The 19,901-nt window shown below is 42.1% G+C and overlaps 1 protein-coding gene across 1 annotated transcript in view; it reads left to right on the forward strand.

The window, feature by feature from the left end:
- LOC133018346 (dipeptidyl aminopeptidase-like protein 6) overlaps nucleotides 1–19,388 on the forward strand; it is a 57,137-nt gene extending 37,749 nt beyond the window's left edge. Inside the window, exons 4-26 of the mRNA XM_061084693.1 lie at nucleotides 3,337–3,431; nucleotides 4,081–4,155; nucleotides 4,241–4,293; nucleotides 4,716–4,797; nucleotides 10,918–11,038; nucleotides 13,480–13,634; nucleotides 14,063–14,160; nucleotides 14,295–14,421; nucleotides 14,600–14,638; nucleotides 14,811–14,918; nucleotides 15,537–15,628; nucleotides 15,727–15,774; nucleotides 15,859–15,971; nucleotides 16,629–16,676; nucleotides 16,775–16,873; nucleotides 16,979–17,048; nucleotides 17,630–17,824; nucleotides 17,902–17,956; nucleotides 18,077–18,179; nucleotides 18,270–18,325; nucleotides 18,437–18,509; nucleotides 18,623–18,696; nucleotides 19,245–19,388. Coding sequence (XP_060940676.1) covers nucleotides 3,337–3,431; nucleotides 4,081–4,155; nucleotides 4,241–4,293; nucleotides 4,716–4,797; nucleotides 10,918–11,038; nucleotides 13,480–13,634; nucleotides 14,063–14,160; nucleotides 14,295–14,421; nucleotides 14,600–14,638; nucleotides 14,811–14,918; nucleotides 15,537–15,628; nucleotides 15,727–15,774; nucleotides 15,859–15,971; nucleotides 16,629–16,676; nucleotides 16,775–16,873; nucleotides 16,979–17,048; nucleotides 17,630–17,824; nucleotides 17,902–17,956; nucleotides 18,077–18,179; nucleotides 18,270–18,325; nucleotides 18,437–18,509; nucleotides 18,623–18,696; nucleotides 19,245–19,388 — 2,123 coding nt within the window. The remainder of the gene's footprint in view (nucleotides 1–3,336; nucleotides 3,432–4,080; nucleotides 4,156–4,240; nucleotides 4,294–4,715; nucleotides 4,798–10,917; nucleotides 11,039–13,479; nucleotides 13,635–14,062; nucleotides 14,161–14,294; nucleotides 14,422–14,599; nucleotides 14,639–14,810; nucleotides 14,919–15,536; nucleotides 15,629–15,726; nucleotides 15,775–15,858; nucleotides 15,972–16,628; nucleotides 16,677–16,774; nucleotides 16,874–16,978; nucleotides 17,049–17,629; nucleotides 17,825–17,901; nucleotides 17,957–18,076; nucleotides 18,180–18,269; nucleotides 18,326–18,436; nucleotides 18,510–18,622; nucleotides 18,697–19,244) is intronic.
- The last annotated feature ends 513 nt before the right edge of the window (nucleotides 19,389–19,901 follow it).

The following is a 19,901-nucleotide window of genomic DNA, read 5'->3' on the forward strand; positions in this document are numbered from 1 at the left end:
TTGGATTTGATGAAAACAACTTGTTGGCAGTTGATGCATGCGCCTGGTTAGTGCACTTTCCTTTTTCTACAGCTAATGATGATGCTGTGCCTGGACTGATGTTTGAATTTAACCTCTTATCTCCATCCGTCCTCATAGAAAACAACACAGCTGAAAAAGAAAAAGAAACATCACAACTCTATAGGGATTAGGAACACACAGTTGCTATGCAGCTTGATGTAGCAACACATAAGCTGTAGCTGTTTGAATAAAGTTGTTTTTTTCCTTTGTACATAGACAACAAATACATCCGTTTTCCTGCTCATTAGGTTTGTTGTGTATATCCGTTCTGTTGTGTCTCTAGGCATATGGATAAGATGGTCTAAAGAGATGTGCAGAGAAATTAATTAATGCGGCCTCTAGCTTTGACATGGCCCTTAGTGAGGAAGCTCCTTTTAGCTCAGTCAGCGCCCTCTGGTGTTCTACAGGAGAACTACTTCAAATCATTTTCAGCTTCTGCATGAGGAACTCTTTCATTAGTTGAATAATGATATTTTACTTTGAATTGTTACCAGTACAACTACGAGCAATACTAATTATATTGTCAATGTGTATTATGTATTCTATTTAGGGTAGATGTTCTGTTTGCTTGTGAAATACTAAGGTTGCTTTGAATCAGCTGAATCAATTGATCTGGTCGTCACAGGATCCAGAGCTGAGCAGTGAAGCGTTTGTGTCCATATTTCTCTCAGGTCAATAAACCAACAGTGTGGAAAATGTCGTATAAAACTCTTAACGTCTAGTTTTGACCTTTTCACAGCAGGCATGATTTACCAAGTACGTTTTATGGCTCCTTCTGGAAATGTAAGAAAACCTTGACTAAAGAATTAGTTTTTATGTTTCCAAGGTAAAAAATGAAATTCACAGCTCTTTTTGGGACCAATTTGTTTTTCTTATTAACAACATTAACAGTCTGGAAACGTAGTAGAAAAAAAATTGAATAAAGTTAAACAATCAGGAAGGATAATGTATTAAGACAATGTAACAAATATCAATATTAATTGATTTGAATAATTCAGTCCTCTCCACAAGAAGCTAATCTGCTCAGTGTCAAGATTATTAGTTAAGTTAAATTGCTTATAGGTATTTAAAGCAACGGATTTTATAGCTTCTTTCATGCTGTAAAAATAAAATATGATGTGGTACCACTTGTAGCTCGAAGGACAAAAGTGTCCAGACATACATAGATATGTGAGTGTGTAGTTATTATAATTATCAATGCATTATAAAAAGATCTGATATATATTTATAAAAGTAGAAAAAGAAACTGCTTGTTCAACACAGAGACTCACTCTCTTAAATACACAATGCACTTTCACACCTGCTGTCTTGAATTTATACTGAGCCAGGGTTAATCCGTGAGAAGGTCATCATAAGTATTCATGAGCCAAGGTCCTGAACATCACAATGTCAGACTAACGTTATGATTGAGTGCAAAGCATACTGAAATATTATACAATTTGAATAGAGCTGGAATACGATATAATTCATGTAATATAATATGCCCTCCACATTTTGAAAAACTCATCTCCTGCCTGCGCTGACAGACACATGTCGACCTTACAGCCAACTGCTCCCCTGATTACTTACATTACCTGCTTGTTAATGAACGATTAGTGAACTTCCTGTGTGTAAGTGACGGCCGTGATGAAACCGTCCTCGGCGCCTGACGAAACTCCGGCAATCAATCGTGTGACATTGCACCTCGTCAGTAAAGTTAATGCAATCAACTCCCATTTGGTGCTAATGACCTTCTGATCAGGCGCCCGGTGGGACGACTCCACACTTCACTGGTGCTCATCAATATTTCGTGGGCTTCGTTTCTCGGCGCTGTGGAATTGATCCCTGTTGCTCTTTGATCACCGCTCGCCTCTGCAGTCTTTGGACTCACCTCTCACGCGCTTTCCCACTCGGGTCCAAAGACAAAGGAGTCGACCTTCAGACTAATCTGTCACATTCAAATTACAGAATATAATATTAACTTTAATAGGGAAAACAAGCCATCAACTGCATGGGAACCTCTGAGGCTGGATCTACTCATGAAGCTAGAATGTTACACAGTAGAGTTAATACCTCCGCCAAGGCCCGGCAGTGAAACCCGATTTAACCACATTTTAATTCACTACAACTGGATTTCAATTTGGATCTGCACCAAATTGCAAACACACATAAACCCCTAAACATTCCTGGATCTGTAATGGTTGCTTCCTTGACCCATGTTACAAACATGTACCAACCATCCAGGTTGTTTTGCATAATCCTGCTAAGAAACAAATCAACAAATGCAGATGAAAACATAACCTCCTTGGTGGAGGAAACAGAAGCACCAGAATCACTCTCACTTCTCTTTATCCAGTAAAATAGATTAATTGAAACTGTTCTCATGGTGGTACAGTAATTGGAGACTTTAATTTGACCAAAGGTGTGAGTGTAAATGTTTGTCTAAGTCTGTGGGTCCTGTCATGGCGATCTGTTCGGAATGGACCCTGCGTCTGTCCCAATGTCTGCTAGGATTGGCTGAAGCTCCCCCTTTGACCCTGGAAGGATAAGCTGCCTAGATAAGGGATGAAACTCGTCTTTGTCTTTCTTTGACATCTCCACCGTCACCAACACTTTGACAGTCTCTTTACTTCAGCAGTTGTTTTGAAAAAAAAATCTGTGGGTGTTTGTGTTTCATCACAAGGCAGCAAACTTAATTTTTTTTTAAAACGCAGACTCGTGTTCCAGAAAGTTTAGTTTAAAATCCCTTGAGACAAATTTTTAATTACAGTAAAAATTAGAATTTCAAAAACAGTCTTTCTGGTGCTAAGGGAGCCAGAGAAAGGAAATCAAGTATTTAACACATAAAAGAAAACTCCAGTCGACACTATACCTGCACAACACAAAGCAGCAGACAAGTGTGGCAGGTCAAGACAGAGATACATTTCAGACAAATTTGAGCTTAGAGGAGAGTGAATATTTAATGTATATTCATCAGGTTTCAGAAACTTGGCTCCAAATGAATGATATTATCTCTGTGTGGCAGCTTGATGTCGGAAAAAGGCCAAAGTTTGAATTGAATCTAATCTGATGATTATATGTCTGGGTTGTTTTTGCAGCTTTTTCCCAAAGTAGACCAAAAAAAACTGGTTTTGCAGTCGGAAGAGCAACCGGGCTTATGAAAATGTTGTCATAGGTGGAGGAAGAGGAGGAGGAGGAGGAAGAGGAGATACTGTAAAAAGTAATGTGGGAGTAGAAACTTACCGGGATTTTTTCCATCTCAATCTCTGGTGGGGGGGTTTTGTTTGCTATTTTCAGACAATGAGCTGCTGTATCGCACGAGGGACGGGAACGTTATGAAGCTCAACGCTGACACCAACGAGGAAATCGTCGTCGTGCCCAACCAGTTGTTTGTGAGTATCATCTCATCACAGGAAGAAACCAAGTACAAATAAATATAATATTACAGATATAAATACTATACATTTTCCAGATTTATTGAGGTTACACGAGAGAGAGGTGTATTGACAAGACGCAACAATATGAAAAAAAGTGACGAGTCAGCCACCATCACTGATAAAGTCTGGATGAAGCGGAGCAACAAAACATTCCCCTATACTAATTTAAATCAAGAATATTCATTCAATACGTTGTGCACATTCCTTCAAAGACAATTTGTCATGCTCAGAAATCTTTTCTTTCTTTAACGTCTTTGAAGTTTAATTAAAAACCGTCTTCGAACTATATCAACGTGACGTAAGTCACAGCAGAGACGGGATTCAGTCGGATACTTTTTACTTTTCTACTTTGTGTACATTTCAGAGCCTTATATACTTATACATATTTAACCTTATACCTTCACTTGAGTAAAAAGGTTGAATCACTTCTTATACTTTCACTTAAGTTGCTTCTAGCATAAGTATCTGTACTTCTACTTAAGTAAAGAACATGTGTACTTTTTCCACCTCTGCACCTTGTCCACTAGTATTATTTCTGCTTGTGTCCTGGGTGTGTTACGACTTTGAGTATGTGTGTTTGTGTGTTTTATTTGATCTCATTCAGGACAGATCCAAGGCCGCCAAGTACCAAGTATCTCCAGACATGCTCCACGTGTTGTTTGCCTTTGACGTGAAACCGGTGAGAAAACTCTGAGTGCTCGCTTGCACTAAATCATTTCTCCCGACTCCGTCCTAATTTGAGGCTTTTTGTTTTATTTCCACAGATCTACCAACACTCCTACGGGGCCAAGTACATTATTTACAGCCTCGTGACGCAGTAAGAACCATTTCCCGTGTCTTCCTTCATTGTCTGTTGTTGGGCCAGATCTCTGACCCTCAGCCTGACCTCATGTCGACAGCCCACTGACGTCAGCCCCCAGTTTCCTGCTTTCTCCACCACTTTGCGGGGGTGCATTTAAGTTAATTTGCTGTGCTGCGTTCAGCACGGCCTGTTTTTAGCCTTCCATCCATCTATGTCTGCTTATTTCCCCCACTGTTCCGTGGTTGTGCCGAGCCAGAGCAAAGTCAGGCTGTGCTAAAAAAGTATGCGTGTGATTGATGAAGCGTACGGTGAGGGAGCAGAAGGAAACGTCTTTGCTGTTACTCTGCATTTGTATTCAGTCACACAGAATCCATTGTGCATGCAGGGTACATACAGACTAATGCTGAATTAATACTTATAACACGTCGTCTCCACAGGGAAACTTGGCCCCTGAATCCTCCTGAGGTGAATGAGGCCGCCCTGCAGTACGCCGGATGGGGACCCCGGGGCCAGCAGCTGGTAAGGAGGCCACGCCCTTGAGGTTACACTCAGTGAATACTGGATCACTGGTGGAAGCAGCTCTGTGTGGCGGAGGAGGCTCAGTGGAGACTTATTGTTTGTCACAGTGGAGCAGATGACTGTTGTGTACAATGTGTTGATAACTGCATTAAGGGGCAGCGGGGGAACTGTCTTTGCTTCGACCTCTGTTAAGGTCAATGAAGCAAAAACTTTTTGGGATTTCACAACTTCACGACAACAAAGGAGCTGGTGAGCATCTCAGTGGCAGCTGTGGCCTATAATCCAGGCAAAGTAGCGTTTTACGACCAACTAATTGTAAAATAATTTTTTTCAGCATAGATTATTTCTATGAGGTGTCCAGAACAACATCCTTAAAGTCCTAAGAAATCCTAGTTGTGGAAATATGTTTAATTCTCATCAATCCAAGTTGTGTGCCAAGGACATATTCAATAAGTGGAAAGCTCATGTACATATTCAAATTCCTTTCAAAAGAAACTTGTAATACAAAAAAAAGTTACTTTTCATGTATACTTTTACTATGTAAAGTTTTATTGTGGTAGGAGTAAAGGAAAAAATTAAGCCTATTTGGGTTTATTTTGGGCATATTTGATTAGTGTATAGCTCACTTGCATCTTCAAAGTCATTTTTAAAGAAACTTGTAATACAAAAAATGTTACGTTTCATGGTTACTTTCATTGCGTAAAGTTTCATTTTGATAGGAGTAAAGGAAAAAATAGCCCCTTTGGGATGTATTGTTGGCCTTATTGGCACACATTGATGAGAATTAAACATATTTCCTCAACTAGGATTTCTTAGGACTTTTAGTATGTTGTTCTGGACACCTCATAGAAATAATCTATGCTGAAAAAAATTCTTTTACAATTACTTCTATTTTTGGTTCCAAAATGGGATACTTTGCCTGGACTACTAGGACAGTCTGGGGCAGGGGTCTCCAACACGTCGATCGCGAGCTACCGGTAGCTCGCGGGCAGGTTTTCAGTAGCTCGCCTGATAGGTTGACCGAAAAAAAAAAAAAAAAAAATAATAATAATAAAAAAAAAAAAAAAAAAAATATTCCGACGACAGTAAATGCACCTCATCTCACTTACGTTCACATATATGTCACATTGGTGTCCGGTGTAAATGTAGCCAAAGTGACGTTGTGACGTTGAGTGACGTTGTACGCTCGCTAAGCTAAAGTGAGGAGTTTGGTGGTATTAGCAGAACTTTACACAAACAACAAAGATGGAAAACCAAGGTGGCCAAGTCAAGAAAAAGCAGAAAACATACAATTTCCATTTGGAGTGGGAATGCCAGTTCTTCTTTACTAGCGTGAAGGACAAGTGTGTGTGCCTCATATGCGGGAGCAGTGTTTCGGTCGGCAAAAGAGGTAACCTGGAGCGCCACCACACTCAAGTCCACGGTAACTTTGCACGGGATTTTCCAGCAGGCAGCACTATACGGACTGAGAAAGTGAACCAGCTGAAAGCAAACCTTAAAAAACAGCAATGTTTATTCATCGGACCGACGAAGAAAGCCAACGCGGCCACGGAGGCATCATTTATGGCGGGATGGTGAAGGAAGCAATGACAGCGGTGGCCGACACATTATTCAAGGACCATAAAAGTAAGACTGAAATCATGTCTGCTATCGCTGATGTACAGCTTGGCGCAAACACAGTGGCACGGCGAGTGTCTGCGCTCTCTGCCGATGCAGTGGGTCAGTTGGAGCGGGACATGATTAAATGCAAATGGTTTTCAATTCAATGTGACGAGTCGGTGGATGCGGCTGACACCGCTCACCGATGGCTGTGTTTGTCCGGATGGTTTTCGAAGACGCTTCCACCAGAGAGGAGTTTTTGACGTTGCTTCCACTAAAAACCACAACCAGAGGAGTCGATATTTACAACGTTGTGAAAAAGTACTTCGTTGAAAATAACGTGCCTATTGAAAAGCTGGTGTCTATTACAACAGACGGCGCACCAGCTATGACAGGACGCCACTGTGCAAGGCCGACCCGGACTTTCCTAAAATTGTGAACTATCACTGCATCATTCACCAGCAGGCTATATGCGCCAAAGTCATGAGATTTGATCATGTGATGACACCTGTCATTAAGATCATCAACTCCATTCGCGCAAAGGCCAAGCAGCACAGAAGCTTCAAACTGCTCCTCCAGGAACTGTCTGCTGAACACAGTGATCTCCTTCTCCACACTGAGGTGAGGTGGCTGAGCCGAGGAAAAATACTGCATCGCTTCTGCTCATTGCTGAACGAAATCAAGGCTTTCATGGAGTCAAGAGAGGAGGACACTACACTTTTGTCTGATGCTGAGTGGCTGCTTGATCTTGCGTTCCTGACAGACATGACAGAGAAACTCAATCAGCTCAACACCCAGTTACAAGGTAAAGACAGAACAATTTCTGACATGATCAGTGCTGTTAAGGCTTTTAAAGCAAAACTGTCATTCTACCTCCACTGTCATTCTAAGTCTCAGCAACACTCACAACATTTCTGGAGCATTGTAGACCCAGAAAACTACAAGAACATTCACCAAGCAGCACTTAAAATTTCTGCTTTATTTGGTTCGACATACCTTTGTGAAGCTGCTTTTTCTGACATGAATGTCATCAAATCTAAATTCAGAACAAGACTGACCGATGAACATTTAAATGACTGTATTAGAGTGAATCTGAGTGCATACACTCCAGCATACACCTCTTTGGTGGACTCCATGCAGTGCCAGTCATCTCACTAAGTTTTAAAAAGAGTGAGTGTACTAATGTTTTCTTGGACCTTTGATGTTGAGTTATTAAGTTATTGTATTAGAGTTGAGTTATTTTTGATAAGCATTGTGTATTGCAATTTCACACGAGTACAAACAGAAGGACTCCATGCAGTGCCAGTCATCTCACTAAGTTTTAAAAAGAGTGAGTGTACTAATGTTTTCTTGGACCTTTGATGTTGAGTTATTAAGTTATTGTATTAGAGTTTAGTTATTTTTGATAAGCATTGTGTATTGCAATTTCACACGTGTACAAACAGAAGCTTAAGTCAGTTGATTAATAAATATGTGCGATGTGATGCAAGTAGCTCTTGGCCACTTAATTTTTTTCTAAGTAGCTCTCAGTTGAAAAAAGGTTGGAGACCCCTGGTCTGGGGTTTCTGCAGGGGAGCAAGCACACGGCCTTTTACGTGTGTGTGTGTGTGTGTGTGTGTGTGTGTTTGTGTGTTTGTGTGCGCTCTTGTACAAATATCTTTTGGAGGATCAGTTTGAGCCTACAACCTACAAAGTGAGGACTTTTTGGGAAAGTGGTCCTCACTTTGTGACCACCCTTCAATGGACTATTTGGGGGTTAAGACTTGGTTTTAGGTTTAGGCATTTAATTTGTATGGTTAGGATTAGGGTAAGGAGCCAGGGAACGCATTATGCCAATGAGTGTCTTCACTAAGGTGTACAAAGATGTGTGTGTGTGTGCCTTCAAGCTTTGACCAGTTGGATTGGAGTCACAGATGATACTGATTTGACTGCTGTGGTAGAAAGTCAAATGTCAAGATGGTCTCATGTTACTGTGAATGCAGCAGGTCAGGATCACCTGGAGGGACTGAAGCTCCACTGGTTGGCAGAGGTGTTGGTGGTGATTCTAGTTTACAAATAACACTTACAAATTTTACAAATACACTTTACAAATACAATAGTTTTTAAATAGTTACGTCCTCAGTAGGTGTCGGTGGGTTTTTGGGCTTTGAATAACGAGACGAATGACGCGTTGTTGGTTTTGGTCTTTTCACGGGATCTGCTGACAGAAAGATAATCTTAACAAGCCTCATCCCTTAATGAGCTTAAAAGGGCCATTGATTGAAACACCCGATAATCTTTTGGTTTATTCTCTCGCATCAATCCAAACCGCTGGTTCTTTATCTACCTCGTTGAATTCATTTCTGTTTTGATTGCAGATCTGTTTGTGTGTTTCATCAGCTATTAATTAAAATCTTTCTCCACCTCCATATTTGCTCTTATCGTATCCTTTGATTCAATTACAGATGCATAAAGATGCATTGCTGAGAGAAAATATGAACATTTCAATTGGCTGATGGGAGGACAGGATACAGATGAATGTGTACATGGTTATACTTTACCACATCGTTGCTTCTGTTACTGTGGCTCCACTTTTGATTTGATGGAAAGCAGAAGTTAAAATGAAACCAGCTCTCATGTTTTGAATCTGACTGACCTGCTGATGTTGGACCTGCATTTTTTCCCCCTCATGATTTGTGAAAATAATCGTTTCCCATTAAGATTATCTGAATTAGTTTGATTTATCATCAAGCGTTTCATTAGTGTGTAAAAATGAGAGGTGTGTGTGTGTGGCAGTTTTGCCTGTGAGCAGCCAAGCATCAGATGTATATTCAGAGGAGCAGGGAGATGAATCCTGCCCGTGCCCCTCATTAAAACACAAGCAATTACTCTTCTATGACAGAGCAATCAGTGAGGCTGGGTCAACACACACACACACACACACACACACACACACACACATACACACACACACACACACACACACACACACACACACAAACACACACTGACACACACCTGAGAAGGAAGTGACTGTCACATGAAGGAGGAGGGAAGAAGAGGAAAGTAATTTTAAAACAAAAATGACACCAAATTAAAGTATTGTTGAACAAAATTGTTTGCCATTGTTTGGTTTAGCAAATTTGGAAAATATTCAACAACCAACACACACACACAAATACACACACACTAACACACACACACACTCGTGTATAGTTCTGAAACCCTGCTATAGGCGCTCCACAGATATCTACTTTCATGTCACCATACTTTTGAAATAGTTATTTTTTTCCCACATTTTGCTCATCCTCTCTTTTCTCTCATCATAACACTTGAATTCAGTTTAGACTTCAGGAGAGTTTCACCTTCTCTACAGATGATTCCTTTTGTCAGAGGCCGTTCATGCGACCCTGCAGGGTCACTCATGACTAAGTGATGGTTTTCTGTGCCGACAGTGAGCGTTTGAGCCCGGAGACTTTCCGTAGCTTTTCATCGTTTGGTGTTGATGTTGTGAAACTGAATCCAGGTTCTTACGGTTGAGTTGTGGTGCAACTCTTTTCTGAGGTGTAAGTGAAAATAATTAAAAAACTGAGAGATCAGTTTTTTTTTATGAATCTCTTTGAAAGCTGCCTGTGAATTTCTTTATGTCCCACGGAGATTTTGCAGCCTTCGCCAACCACCACAGGCTTCCTTTGCTGCTGCACACTGGCCTGCATTGATCTGCTTTCCTCAGATGTGGATCCCACAATATACAACTTTGATTTTCTCAACAGCAGCCATACATCAGAGTTAAGGGAGCCATGTTGTTATCTCTCTCTTTTTTATTCTTTGGTGGCGATTTGAGGCTTAGATTTAACTGAAGAGGTTTCAGCCGACAGCTCAGTCACACCAAACACAGCGGGAGCGTCGGATTACCAATCAACACACATCCATCTCCCGTAAACTGGCACCAGCGCAAAACACTGGAGTGGATCGACAGAGGGTTTGAAGTGTCACATCTGCCAGTGGTTGGTCTTCATTCCTTCAGGCCTCTGTTGGTGCTGACGGCCTAAATCAGCAGTGTGACTCGCCGTTTAGCTCCGCCATTGTCCACAACAGAAGACGACTTAATGTTTCAACAAACACTGGAGGGAAAAAGTGCTTGTGTGTGTGTGTGTGTGTGTGTGTGTGTGTGTGTGTGTGTGCCTGCAGGGCCCCAGTCAACGCCGGTGCCTTGATTAAAAACAGAAATCATTTCATATGCTTTGGAGAGGAATTCAGTCGGAACCGTAATGAGACAAATACCCGTTAATACATTGCTCAAGGCAGATGTTGACTGAGACCATTTTAATTTGTAAGTGTTATCGAGTCGGTCGCTGGGCTTCTCTCTGGCTTAAGATTCAGTCGTGTTGCGGGAAGGACGGATTGGGTTTGTTTACAAGAGATGAAGAAAAGCAAGATGCAGAAAACAGACAATGCAGGAAATGAAAGTTTAGGTGCAAATCAATGCGCAATACACATGAGCATGCTGGATTATTATTCTCTCTGCACTTCTCCTTGCAGATCTTCATATTTGAAAACAACATCTACTACAAAACCACAATCGAGAGCCGAGCCCTCCGCCTGGTTTCCACCGGTCAAGAGGGACTCGTCTTCAACGGCCTCGCTGACTGGCTGTACGAGGGTAAGACGACAACTCACAGTTACACAATAAACACAACAAAACCCACGACGAGGTCCGGACCAGTCAAGTTTTCGCACACTGGGGAAACTATTTGGACTGGAGTATTATCTGGTTGACAAAGAAAAGGGTCTTCTTCGAGTTATTGCCACAAAGCTGGAATAAAACAGACAATGTAAAACGCTGTAGCATCAAAGTTGTCAACACTTTTTAAAACCACTTTTGGACGCGTCAGTGTTAAAATCGTCTCCTCCCTGAGGCGTGGCGGGGGTGTTTCCGTTAACGCTTCCGTTTGAGAGAGCACATCTGGCTGCGTTTCAGTGCCCCGCCCACACCCGACTTCCATAGCTCATCTTCGTGTTCAAGCACTTTTAATAATTCATGTCTGCACTGCTGCTTCTCACCATCAGCAGATGTTCAAAATACGCTCGTAACTTAACGTGAGACACTTTCCGATGAAGTGATTATGTCCCACTTGCAGATGGCTCAGTTTATGGATGCACCACCATATCCGAGACCAGTATTTCCACCGTGCATAATTATAATAAAGTTTATAGGTGTCTTGTTTATTAAGTGAAGACTTCTTTACCTGGCATTGTTGTTTTTTAGTTCTGGATTCATGCCGAGAGTGGCTCGGGGACAATAAGTGCGGAGTAAGTGAATAATATAATTGTGTAATGCGAGTTATTATGAGAGATGTTCTGAGCAGCTTCAGGGTCACTTGTAAGAGCTTTTCCATTAATGGGATTATTTCTTTGTCGTAGGCACAGGACATGATGACACAAGAAATCCATTTTCAATTTCATTCTCTCTACATTTCAACAGACTGTCTCCCACACACAAAGCCCATGTTCTCAGCTTCATTCTGTATTAACACACGCAGGGTTGAGGGAATATAAACTTCAGTGTGAGTGGCGGGTGTACTGTGTTATAGGCTGTTTTAAAGAGGTAGAACAGTTGATTTCAGGGGACGCGTAACACATGCATGCGCCGGTTGTTTTTGAAACCTCAGTAGAGTCCACACCTCCCCCAATATCTTCTTTGAGAAATCAATAAATTAATGTTATCCTGCTGACAAAAGTACAGCACAGAAAAACACAACCTCCTTGGTGGAAGTGATTACAGTTGACTTTTTAAAACATGACTTGCTTTGGTTGCTCTGATAATTTACTGTCTTCTATTTCTGTTTCTGTCAAATTTCCACTGGCAACGCTTTTGGAGAAATAACCCTTCAAACTAATCCCATTTTAATTGCTGCACCATTGTCTCATTGGATGATTCATATTTTTCTGAAATAATTTTCAAATGCTTTGAAGATGATCAGTGTTGATAATTCCTCCTCAGTTGTCAGAATAAACGCATCAACAACTTTGATGGAGAGATTAAAGGTGGTGGAGACGTTCGAAAAGTTAGATCCCTGACGATGTGAGAGCTCTGACAACAGTAGGTGTAGCTGCGTGGTCTCAGGCGTGAGGCTGTCTGCAGCTCTGTAGGTTGTTTTCTTGTGTCTATGCATGGGGTCCCTCTCCTGCTGAGGTTGTGTGTTCGCCTGACAGCACAGGAGACAGCTTCAACCTCGCATTGGATTGTCAGAGAGGATGTGGGAAGACGAGGAACAACGAAAAAACCCACCTCGTCTTGCTGGAGTGCGCTTGAGTTTGGTCGGAACGACAGATTCAGTGGTTATAAGGTGTTATTTAAAATAATCAAAATACCAAAAGTCCTATTAAACCCTCTGACCTTATTATGAACAAAATAATTGTTGCTCTGCTAAAACAGAAGACATAGTGAAGGACTTTGTTCTGTGGAAACAGGCCTTGAACATCCTGCAGCAAACTAGTTGCAGCTTTTATCAGAAAGCTCCTCGTCTCGTCTGCCTGCTCTAATAACAAACTCCCCGTCTGAATTCACCTTGAAGTCAAAAAAGAAATAATTGAAGCCTTGCATCATCAATGATAACAAAATCTCAACGTCCTTATCAAGGTTGTGCTGATGGGTTTTTTGCCTGGAGAAGGCTGTTGTTCGGTTTCCTCACTGGAAGCTGCAGTGAAGGGGAACTCACAGGTGCTTCTCAATAGAGCTCTTCTGCCCCCTGCTGGATGAACGTCACTCATCAGGAAACCAAAGGAAAAAGAAAACTCACCAGTGAATGTTTTTGCAATGAAAGACGAAACCGTTTTGAGATAATCTAATCTTTTCCGACGTCTCCGTGCCAGCGACAGCAAATGGACAGAGACGTTATATTTCTCCTTTGTCTGCCTGTTTCCGGTTTTGTGAACATGATATCGCAAGAACACCTCGAGGGAGTTTCCTCAAATTTGGTACAAACATTCATTTCAACTCACACAGGGTCAGAGGGTCTAAAAAAGAAACAGGAAGAAAAGAAAATCTATTACAATCTTATCTAGTTTCATACATTATCTGGTGGTCGTTTTGTATTTCAGAGGAGATCCTGCAGACCAATATCGCCCACTGGTGGTCTCCAGACGGGCTGCGACTGGCCTACATGACCATTAACGACTCACTGGTGCCGAAGATGGAAGTCCCATTTTTCACAGGGATGCCGTACCCTGCCAACCGGGAGTATCACTACCCGAAGGCAAGTTGAATCCAGCCACAGGAAAGTGGTGGGAGATGTACTGAGATATTCAATCTGAATAAAAGTCTTAATGCCACAAATGAAAAAAAATACTCAATTACAAGGGAAGGTTAAAAAGTAATGGCAGAAAAATCAGGGGTGGATCCAGGACTTAACCAACTGAAATCTGGTATTTGAAATAATCTGCATAGTTTGTATTTCGAGTGTTATATTCATATTGGATGTATGATAATATTCAAAAAATTACAGATTTTTTCAACAATATTTATATGCTGCTGGATGATTACTTTAGATCCGTACTTAATTACTTGACTTGTGTACTTACATCCCACCACTGCACACACAGGACTTTTCTTGAGCTTATTTTATTCTGAAAGACAGCCTCTTCACTGTCTCACACTATCCAACGTCCTCTTGGCCCCCTGCAGGCCGGGGAAGAAAACCCTGTAGTGCACCTGTCTGTGGTGAGCCTCAACGGACCCCTGCACACGGTGGTGATGAAGAAACCTGACGACCCCCGGATAGGGTGAGTGGTGACCCGATGGTGTTGCATCGAGGAGCCAAAATCAGCTCCTGAGCATGTTCTCAAGATAGTCAAGCCCGAGGTCATGGAGTCAAGTGATGATTGGTGCATTTTTCCCACTGTTGTTTTTTTTCCAGGAGGGAATATTACATCACCATGGTGAAATGGGCCACCAGCACCAAACTGGCCGTCAACTGGCTTAACAGAGCGCAGAACAACTCGATCCTGACGCTGTGCGAGGCCACAACTGGAGTCTGCATCAAGGTGAAACATGAGGCACATTCCACCAAAGTTTTGCTTTAAATACGTCAGAAATGTATTTTCCTATGATTTGTTGATAATGAGTAAAAATAAGTAAAAAAACTGCCCGAATTATTGTTTTATTTATGTGTTTTGTGCAACTCAGAGAAGCTTTGAACTCATTCTCTCTTCTTTGTTTCAGAAACATGAAGATGAGAGTGAGAGCTGGTTGCACAGACAGGTAGGTGATCAAAACACAAGCTGTCCTGTTGCTGTGCAGCAGTGGCTTTCCTCTGTGTGTCTGAGCCTGAACAAATAAATAACAGAAGATGGAAAAAGCCCCGCAGGCCTGACGTGGACTCAGATTTCAGATGCACAGGCAGCTGTTATTGTTCCCTCTCTCCTCACTGCAGAATGAAGCACCGCTCTTCTCCCACGGCGGACACAAGTTCTTCTTCACCCGAGCGATACCTCAGGGTGGGAGAGGAAAGTTTTTCCACATCTCCATGTCTACCTCCTTGGTGGGTAACAGCAAAGTTGTCAAGTTAGTTTTATTTGAATAGTACGATGGAGAACAATGAACCCTTGAACTCTATTAGGGCCTCAACTTTTAACTTTATTAACTACATTAATGATTTTATTCTCGTCATTATTACTACTTTATTATAATTTTACATATTGAGTTGTTAAAATTTCGACTTGTCTTGTAAAAATTTGGGTTTGGGGAATATTATGAGTAAATTCTGGTACAATAACCACTTCATTCTCATAAAAAGTAGAACTTTTTGAAATAAGCCTAAAATTACAACTTAACTCTGGTAAAAAAAAAAATGTATAACTTTTTTTATATTCATCCTTCATTTTTATAAAAAATTATAACTTTTTTCTCGTAAAATTGTATGACTATTTTAATATTATGTCTATTCTCATCAAAATCTATTTTTTTTATATGATCACTGTAGTATGTAGTATTTATTATTACTTGCAACTTGCGAAAATACAGCTTTTTTGTAATATAACAACTTTATTCTCATAAAAGTTAAGTTTTTTTTTCTCTGAATATTCCAACATTATTCTTGTAATGTCCTGTGAGGCTCGGTACAGAGTGTTTACTGGTCCCCTGTGTTATTGCTGTGCAGCCCAACACGAGCACAGACATCCTCCAGTCCCTGACCTCTGGAGACTGGGACATCACCAGCATCTTGGCCTACAATCATGAAAGAAACCTCATGTGAGATGTTTTCCATAATTTCTACCACATATGTAACAGCCAGTGCTGCAGAGTTTATTATTAAACGATGATGTTTCGGATTCATATTTTTTCCCCAGATACTTTCTGAGCACAGAGGATGACCCCAAGCGACGGCACCTTTACAGGTAGGCTATCACTGGAACTTTAAAGTGCTTCTTTTGTGTTGTGCTGTTTAAAAGTGATGACACTCACCCGCCGTCGTCCCACAGCGCCGACACAATCCCCCCTTTCAACCGCTGCTGCCTGTCTTGTGAGTTCAAGTGCGGCTACGTGGACGTTTCATTCAGCCACAACATGCAGTACTTCTTACTCAACTGTAAAGGTGAGCGACCTGGAGTCAAGGCTCTTTTTTCTTCTTGAGGGTGAAAGGATCCAAATATCCGGTGGAAAGTCAAACCGAATTAGTGCTTCGAGTCCGGCTGAGAGCTAATATGATTCATATCGAACTGGATATTAGCAGATAACCTCAAACCACTGCTGGATTCGCCACAGGAATAAATGTCTGGTCCCGAGCGGCTGGCTGTGGCTTTTCTGATGTTCCTGTTAAGAGACGGAGCCCATTGGTTAGCATTGTGTTGTTGTTTAGCAGATGTTCTTCTCCTGTCCCTCAGAGACTGTTCTCTTCTCTTTGTCTTCCCACACTGGGCCACAACAATGGAGTTATATGGAAGTTGATTTGTTTAGGGGGCTCACTCCGGGGATGAAAAGTGCCGCTGGCTTTCTTCATTAATTGGATCTTTGGAGAGTAACTCCATTGTGAAATGATAAGCTTCTTCCTCATGTGACCGAAGGGGATTATTAACTGTGGGGCTGGCTGAGAGGCCTGTTTCTAAAAATGTGTTTGAGATGAGACACTGGCTACTCTTTTGCAGAGAACAGTTTTAGTTTCAGGCTTCTTACAGGATGTTTTATCAAGTTTATCACGTGAACTTCTTATCAGGACATTCTTAATTATTTCTCCCTGAATTGTTCTTTGCAGGCCCAGATATACCGAGTGTGGCAATCTACAGCACAGAGGACAAGCAGAGTGAGTGTGGTCCCTCTGGTCTCGTCCTGGATTCACAGAAAACACATTTTCATTGATTGATACTAACGTAAGAGTCTTTTTTTCCCTCCTTGCTGCAGAGGTGATCGACGTGGAGACAAACGCGAGAGTAAACCACACGTACAGCAACATGCAGATGCCCAAGGTGGAGTACAAGACCCTCACCATAGAAGACTACAGTACGTGTCCACTTTCATGTCGATCAGCCAAAAAAACAAGACACACCTTCCAGCTTCCCCCTCGAATTGTAAGATGTAACATTGAGGCCGTCCTGTGTGTTGCAGCGCTGACGATGCAGATCCTGAAGCCAGCTGGATTCGTAGATACCGCCCACTACCCCTTACTGCTGCTGGTGTACGTATGAACACATATGACAGAAACTAAAGGCTGAGATACAATCAGCTCAAATGATGTCACTGTCTTCCTCGTATCTTATGGTCATCTTCCTTAAACTATTGTGTAGTATATACTGTTTTGAGTATTTAAAGCCTGTATATAAAGATGGACAACATAACAGCTCCCTAAAGTGAAGCCAATGTATCTGGATGGCCCCCTGGTGGCTGGCTGCAGTATATGTCATAAATCCCACCTCCTCAATGTTAGTCAAAGTAGGTGTCAAACAAAATGTTCTCAAAATGGTTTCTGTCATTTGAGGCAGTTTCTTATCACACTGATGTGTTTTCAAAGCTCACTTTACTGGTGAGTTTGGTTCTGATGTGTAATTTGGTGCTGGAAAAATGGGCTGAAACATCATGATTGACAGCTGAGACTCACGATTGGCCTAGCGTGTGTCGGTGGGTCTTCCCTACTGCGAAGAGAGGGTGGATGCACAAGATGGTGGCGTTTGTATCCAGGATAATTTGGCTTCATTTCTGTGTAGTGGAACGAGGTGGAGATTTTCTCAAAGTTTAACCTCCTGCCAATATTTCCCACAGGGACGGAACGCCCGGGGGACAGATGGTGACGGAGCGGTTCCAGGTGGACTGGGACACGGTTCTGGTCAGCAGCTTCAGCACCATCGTCATCCGTTTTGATGGACACGGCAGCGGCTTTCAAGGAACCAACCTCCTCCAAAAAGTGCGGAGGAGGCTGGGGAAGTTAGAGGAGAGGGACCAGCTGGAGGCCCTCAGGTCGGAACCTCCACCAGAACCATGAGCACGACTGTAGGAGTGGTTTCAAAGTCTGACTGATTTTCTGTCATTTTCAGGGTCATTTCCGAGGAAGTCTACATCGATAAGAACCGAATTGGAGTTTATGGAAAGGTACTAGCACGTGTTCAAAGAGGATTTCCTGTTTTTATTACTTCAGTGACCTGCAAGGCTTCATAGACAGATTTCCAACATGTAATTTACTTCATGGTGGGTTTCTGTGTCTTTCTCCAGGCGTATGGAGGATATTTAGCCACCATGCTCTTGAGCTCTGAAGATCCTACCCAACTCAAATGTGGAACGGCAGTCTCGCCCATCACAGATTTTGAGCTTTACGGTATATTCTTCTTCTCTAGACGTCTTACAGAATATTGGGAAGACAACTGTTCTTTCTAAACTTGTTTTTCTTTTCTTTTCCAAATCGCAGCATCTGCCTTTTCTGAACGATACCTCGGCTTAAAGACAGATTCCCGCGTATACACGGTAAACTCCTAACTCCTGTGTGTCTTTATCCAAATCGTGCAACAAGATGTTTTGCTGAATTAGACGGAGGTTGGAGCAGAGGGTCATTATTCTGCTTCCTCTTTTCTTCAGAATGCAAATTTAGCACACAGGGCGGTTCAGCTTCTGGAAAAACAGTACCTGATCATTCACCCAACTGCCGACGGTAACAGAGACAGCCTCTTACACACGTTTTATTTCTCTCAGCACTGAGAGTGAAACATTAAGTATGTGACTGTGATTGGTGTCTCACGTGTCTCTCCGATCTTGTCCTCACAGAAAAGGTTCACTTTCAGCACACAGCCAAATTCATCAACCATCTAATCAGCGAGAAAGCCAACTACACTCTACAGGTGAGCTGAAGTCACTGTTCAATGATCATTATTTCTGGATTATGTGACAAGGTTTTCTCAGGATCTAAACAAATCTGAATTTTCAGCTTTACAAATTCTGAAATATCTTAAAATATTTTGTACTAGGTCCTGAATTCGTTTAGATAGGTCCTTTTTATGTTAACTTTCATTTAACGCTGTCAGGATTTGCAATTAGTTGCTTGAGAGAAATCTTTATTTTAAGATAATCTTGCTCACATGCGTAGTTTGTAATGTCTCCGTGTGTTGTAGTTCTTTCTCAACTATACACACATCATGTAATAAAACTACTAACAACAAGGAACTGGCCACTCCGTACATAACCTTGGGGAGGAAGCTTTTTATTGTAAACAGAAGCTGTAATCCCACTAAGACTGAACCAATAAGATGAGGGTTAGTCAGTTATAGTCATAACCACACAGTTGCACCAGCTGGTCTTTACTAAACCGTTTCTCAGAATGGACTGAGCTGTTTTTGCTTTTTTACGCTTTTAAAAGATGAATTGATCATGAAAGAATCCATTTGTGCAGATCTACCCAGACGAAGGACACTTTCTGAACAGCGACGGGACGCAGCAGCACCTGAGCCAGTCTCTGGTCAACTTCTTCGAGGAGTGTTTCCGGGTTCCGGAGGTGCTGAAGGACGACCAGCAGGAGGAGGAGGACGACAGTTAAACCTGCACCCTCTGAGCACCCCCACCCTCCCTCCCTTCACACCGACCCCCACCGTCCGAACCCCACCCGGACCAGTTACTCAAGCACAATATGCAACAGATCTCTCTCTCTCTCTCTTGACCCAGTCGACCCACAACCCCCTGTCCAATCGGACTTTAGCTCTAAAACGCAGACTCGAGCATGTGCTACCCTGGGGGGTGGGGGGGTGGGGGGGGGCTCTCCTTTCCTGAGCTGGACACCAATCAGACATTGAAGTACATCTCGGATGTGGAAAGAAAGATTTGAATATATGGACTAGTGCTCCCTCTAGTGGACAAGTAGAGGATAAACATGATGCCCATTTTTTGACATTGACCTGTCTTCAAGTGAGCACTTTGCAGCACAAGCTACCCCCCCCCCCCCCCCCCCCCACAAATCCATTTATTCCGTTGAGATTCAACTTTTGAGAGGCTGACACTTTCCCATAACCTTTGCAAACTGACGCTCTGATTGTTGGTATGATAACTGCTACTT

Source organism: Limanda limanda, chromosome 13 (genome assembly GCF_963576545.1).
Source record: "Limanda limanda chromosome 13, fLimLim1.1, whole genome shotgun sequence".
Classification (NCBI taxonomy): Eukaryota; Metazoa; Chordata; class Actinopteri; order Pleuronectiformes; family Pleuronectidae; genus Limanda; species Limanda limanda.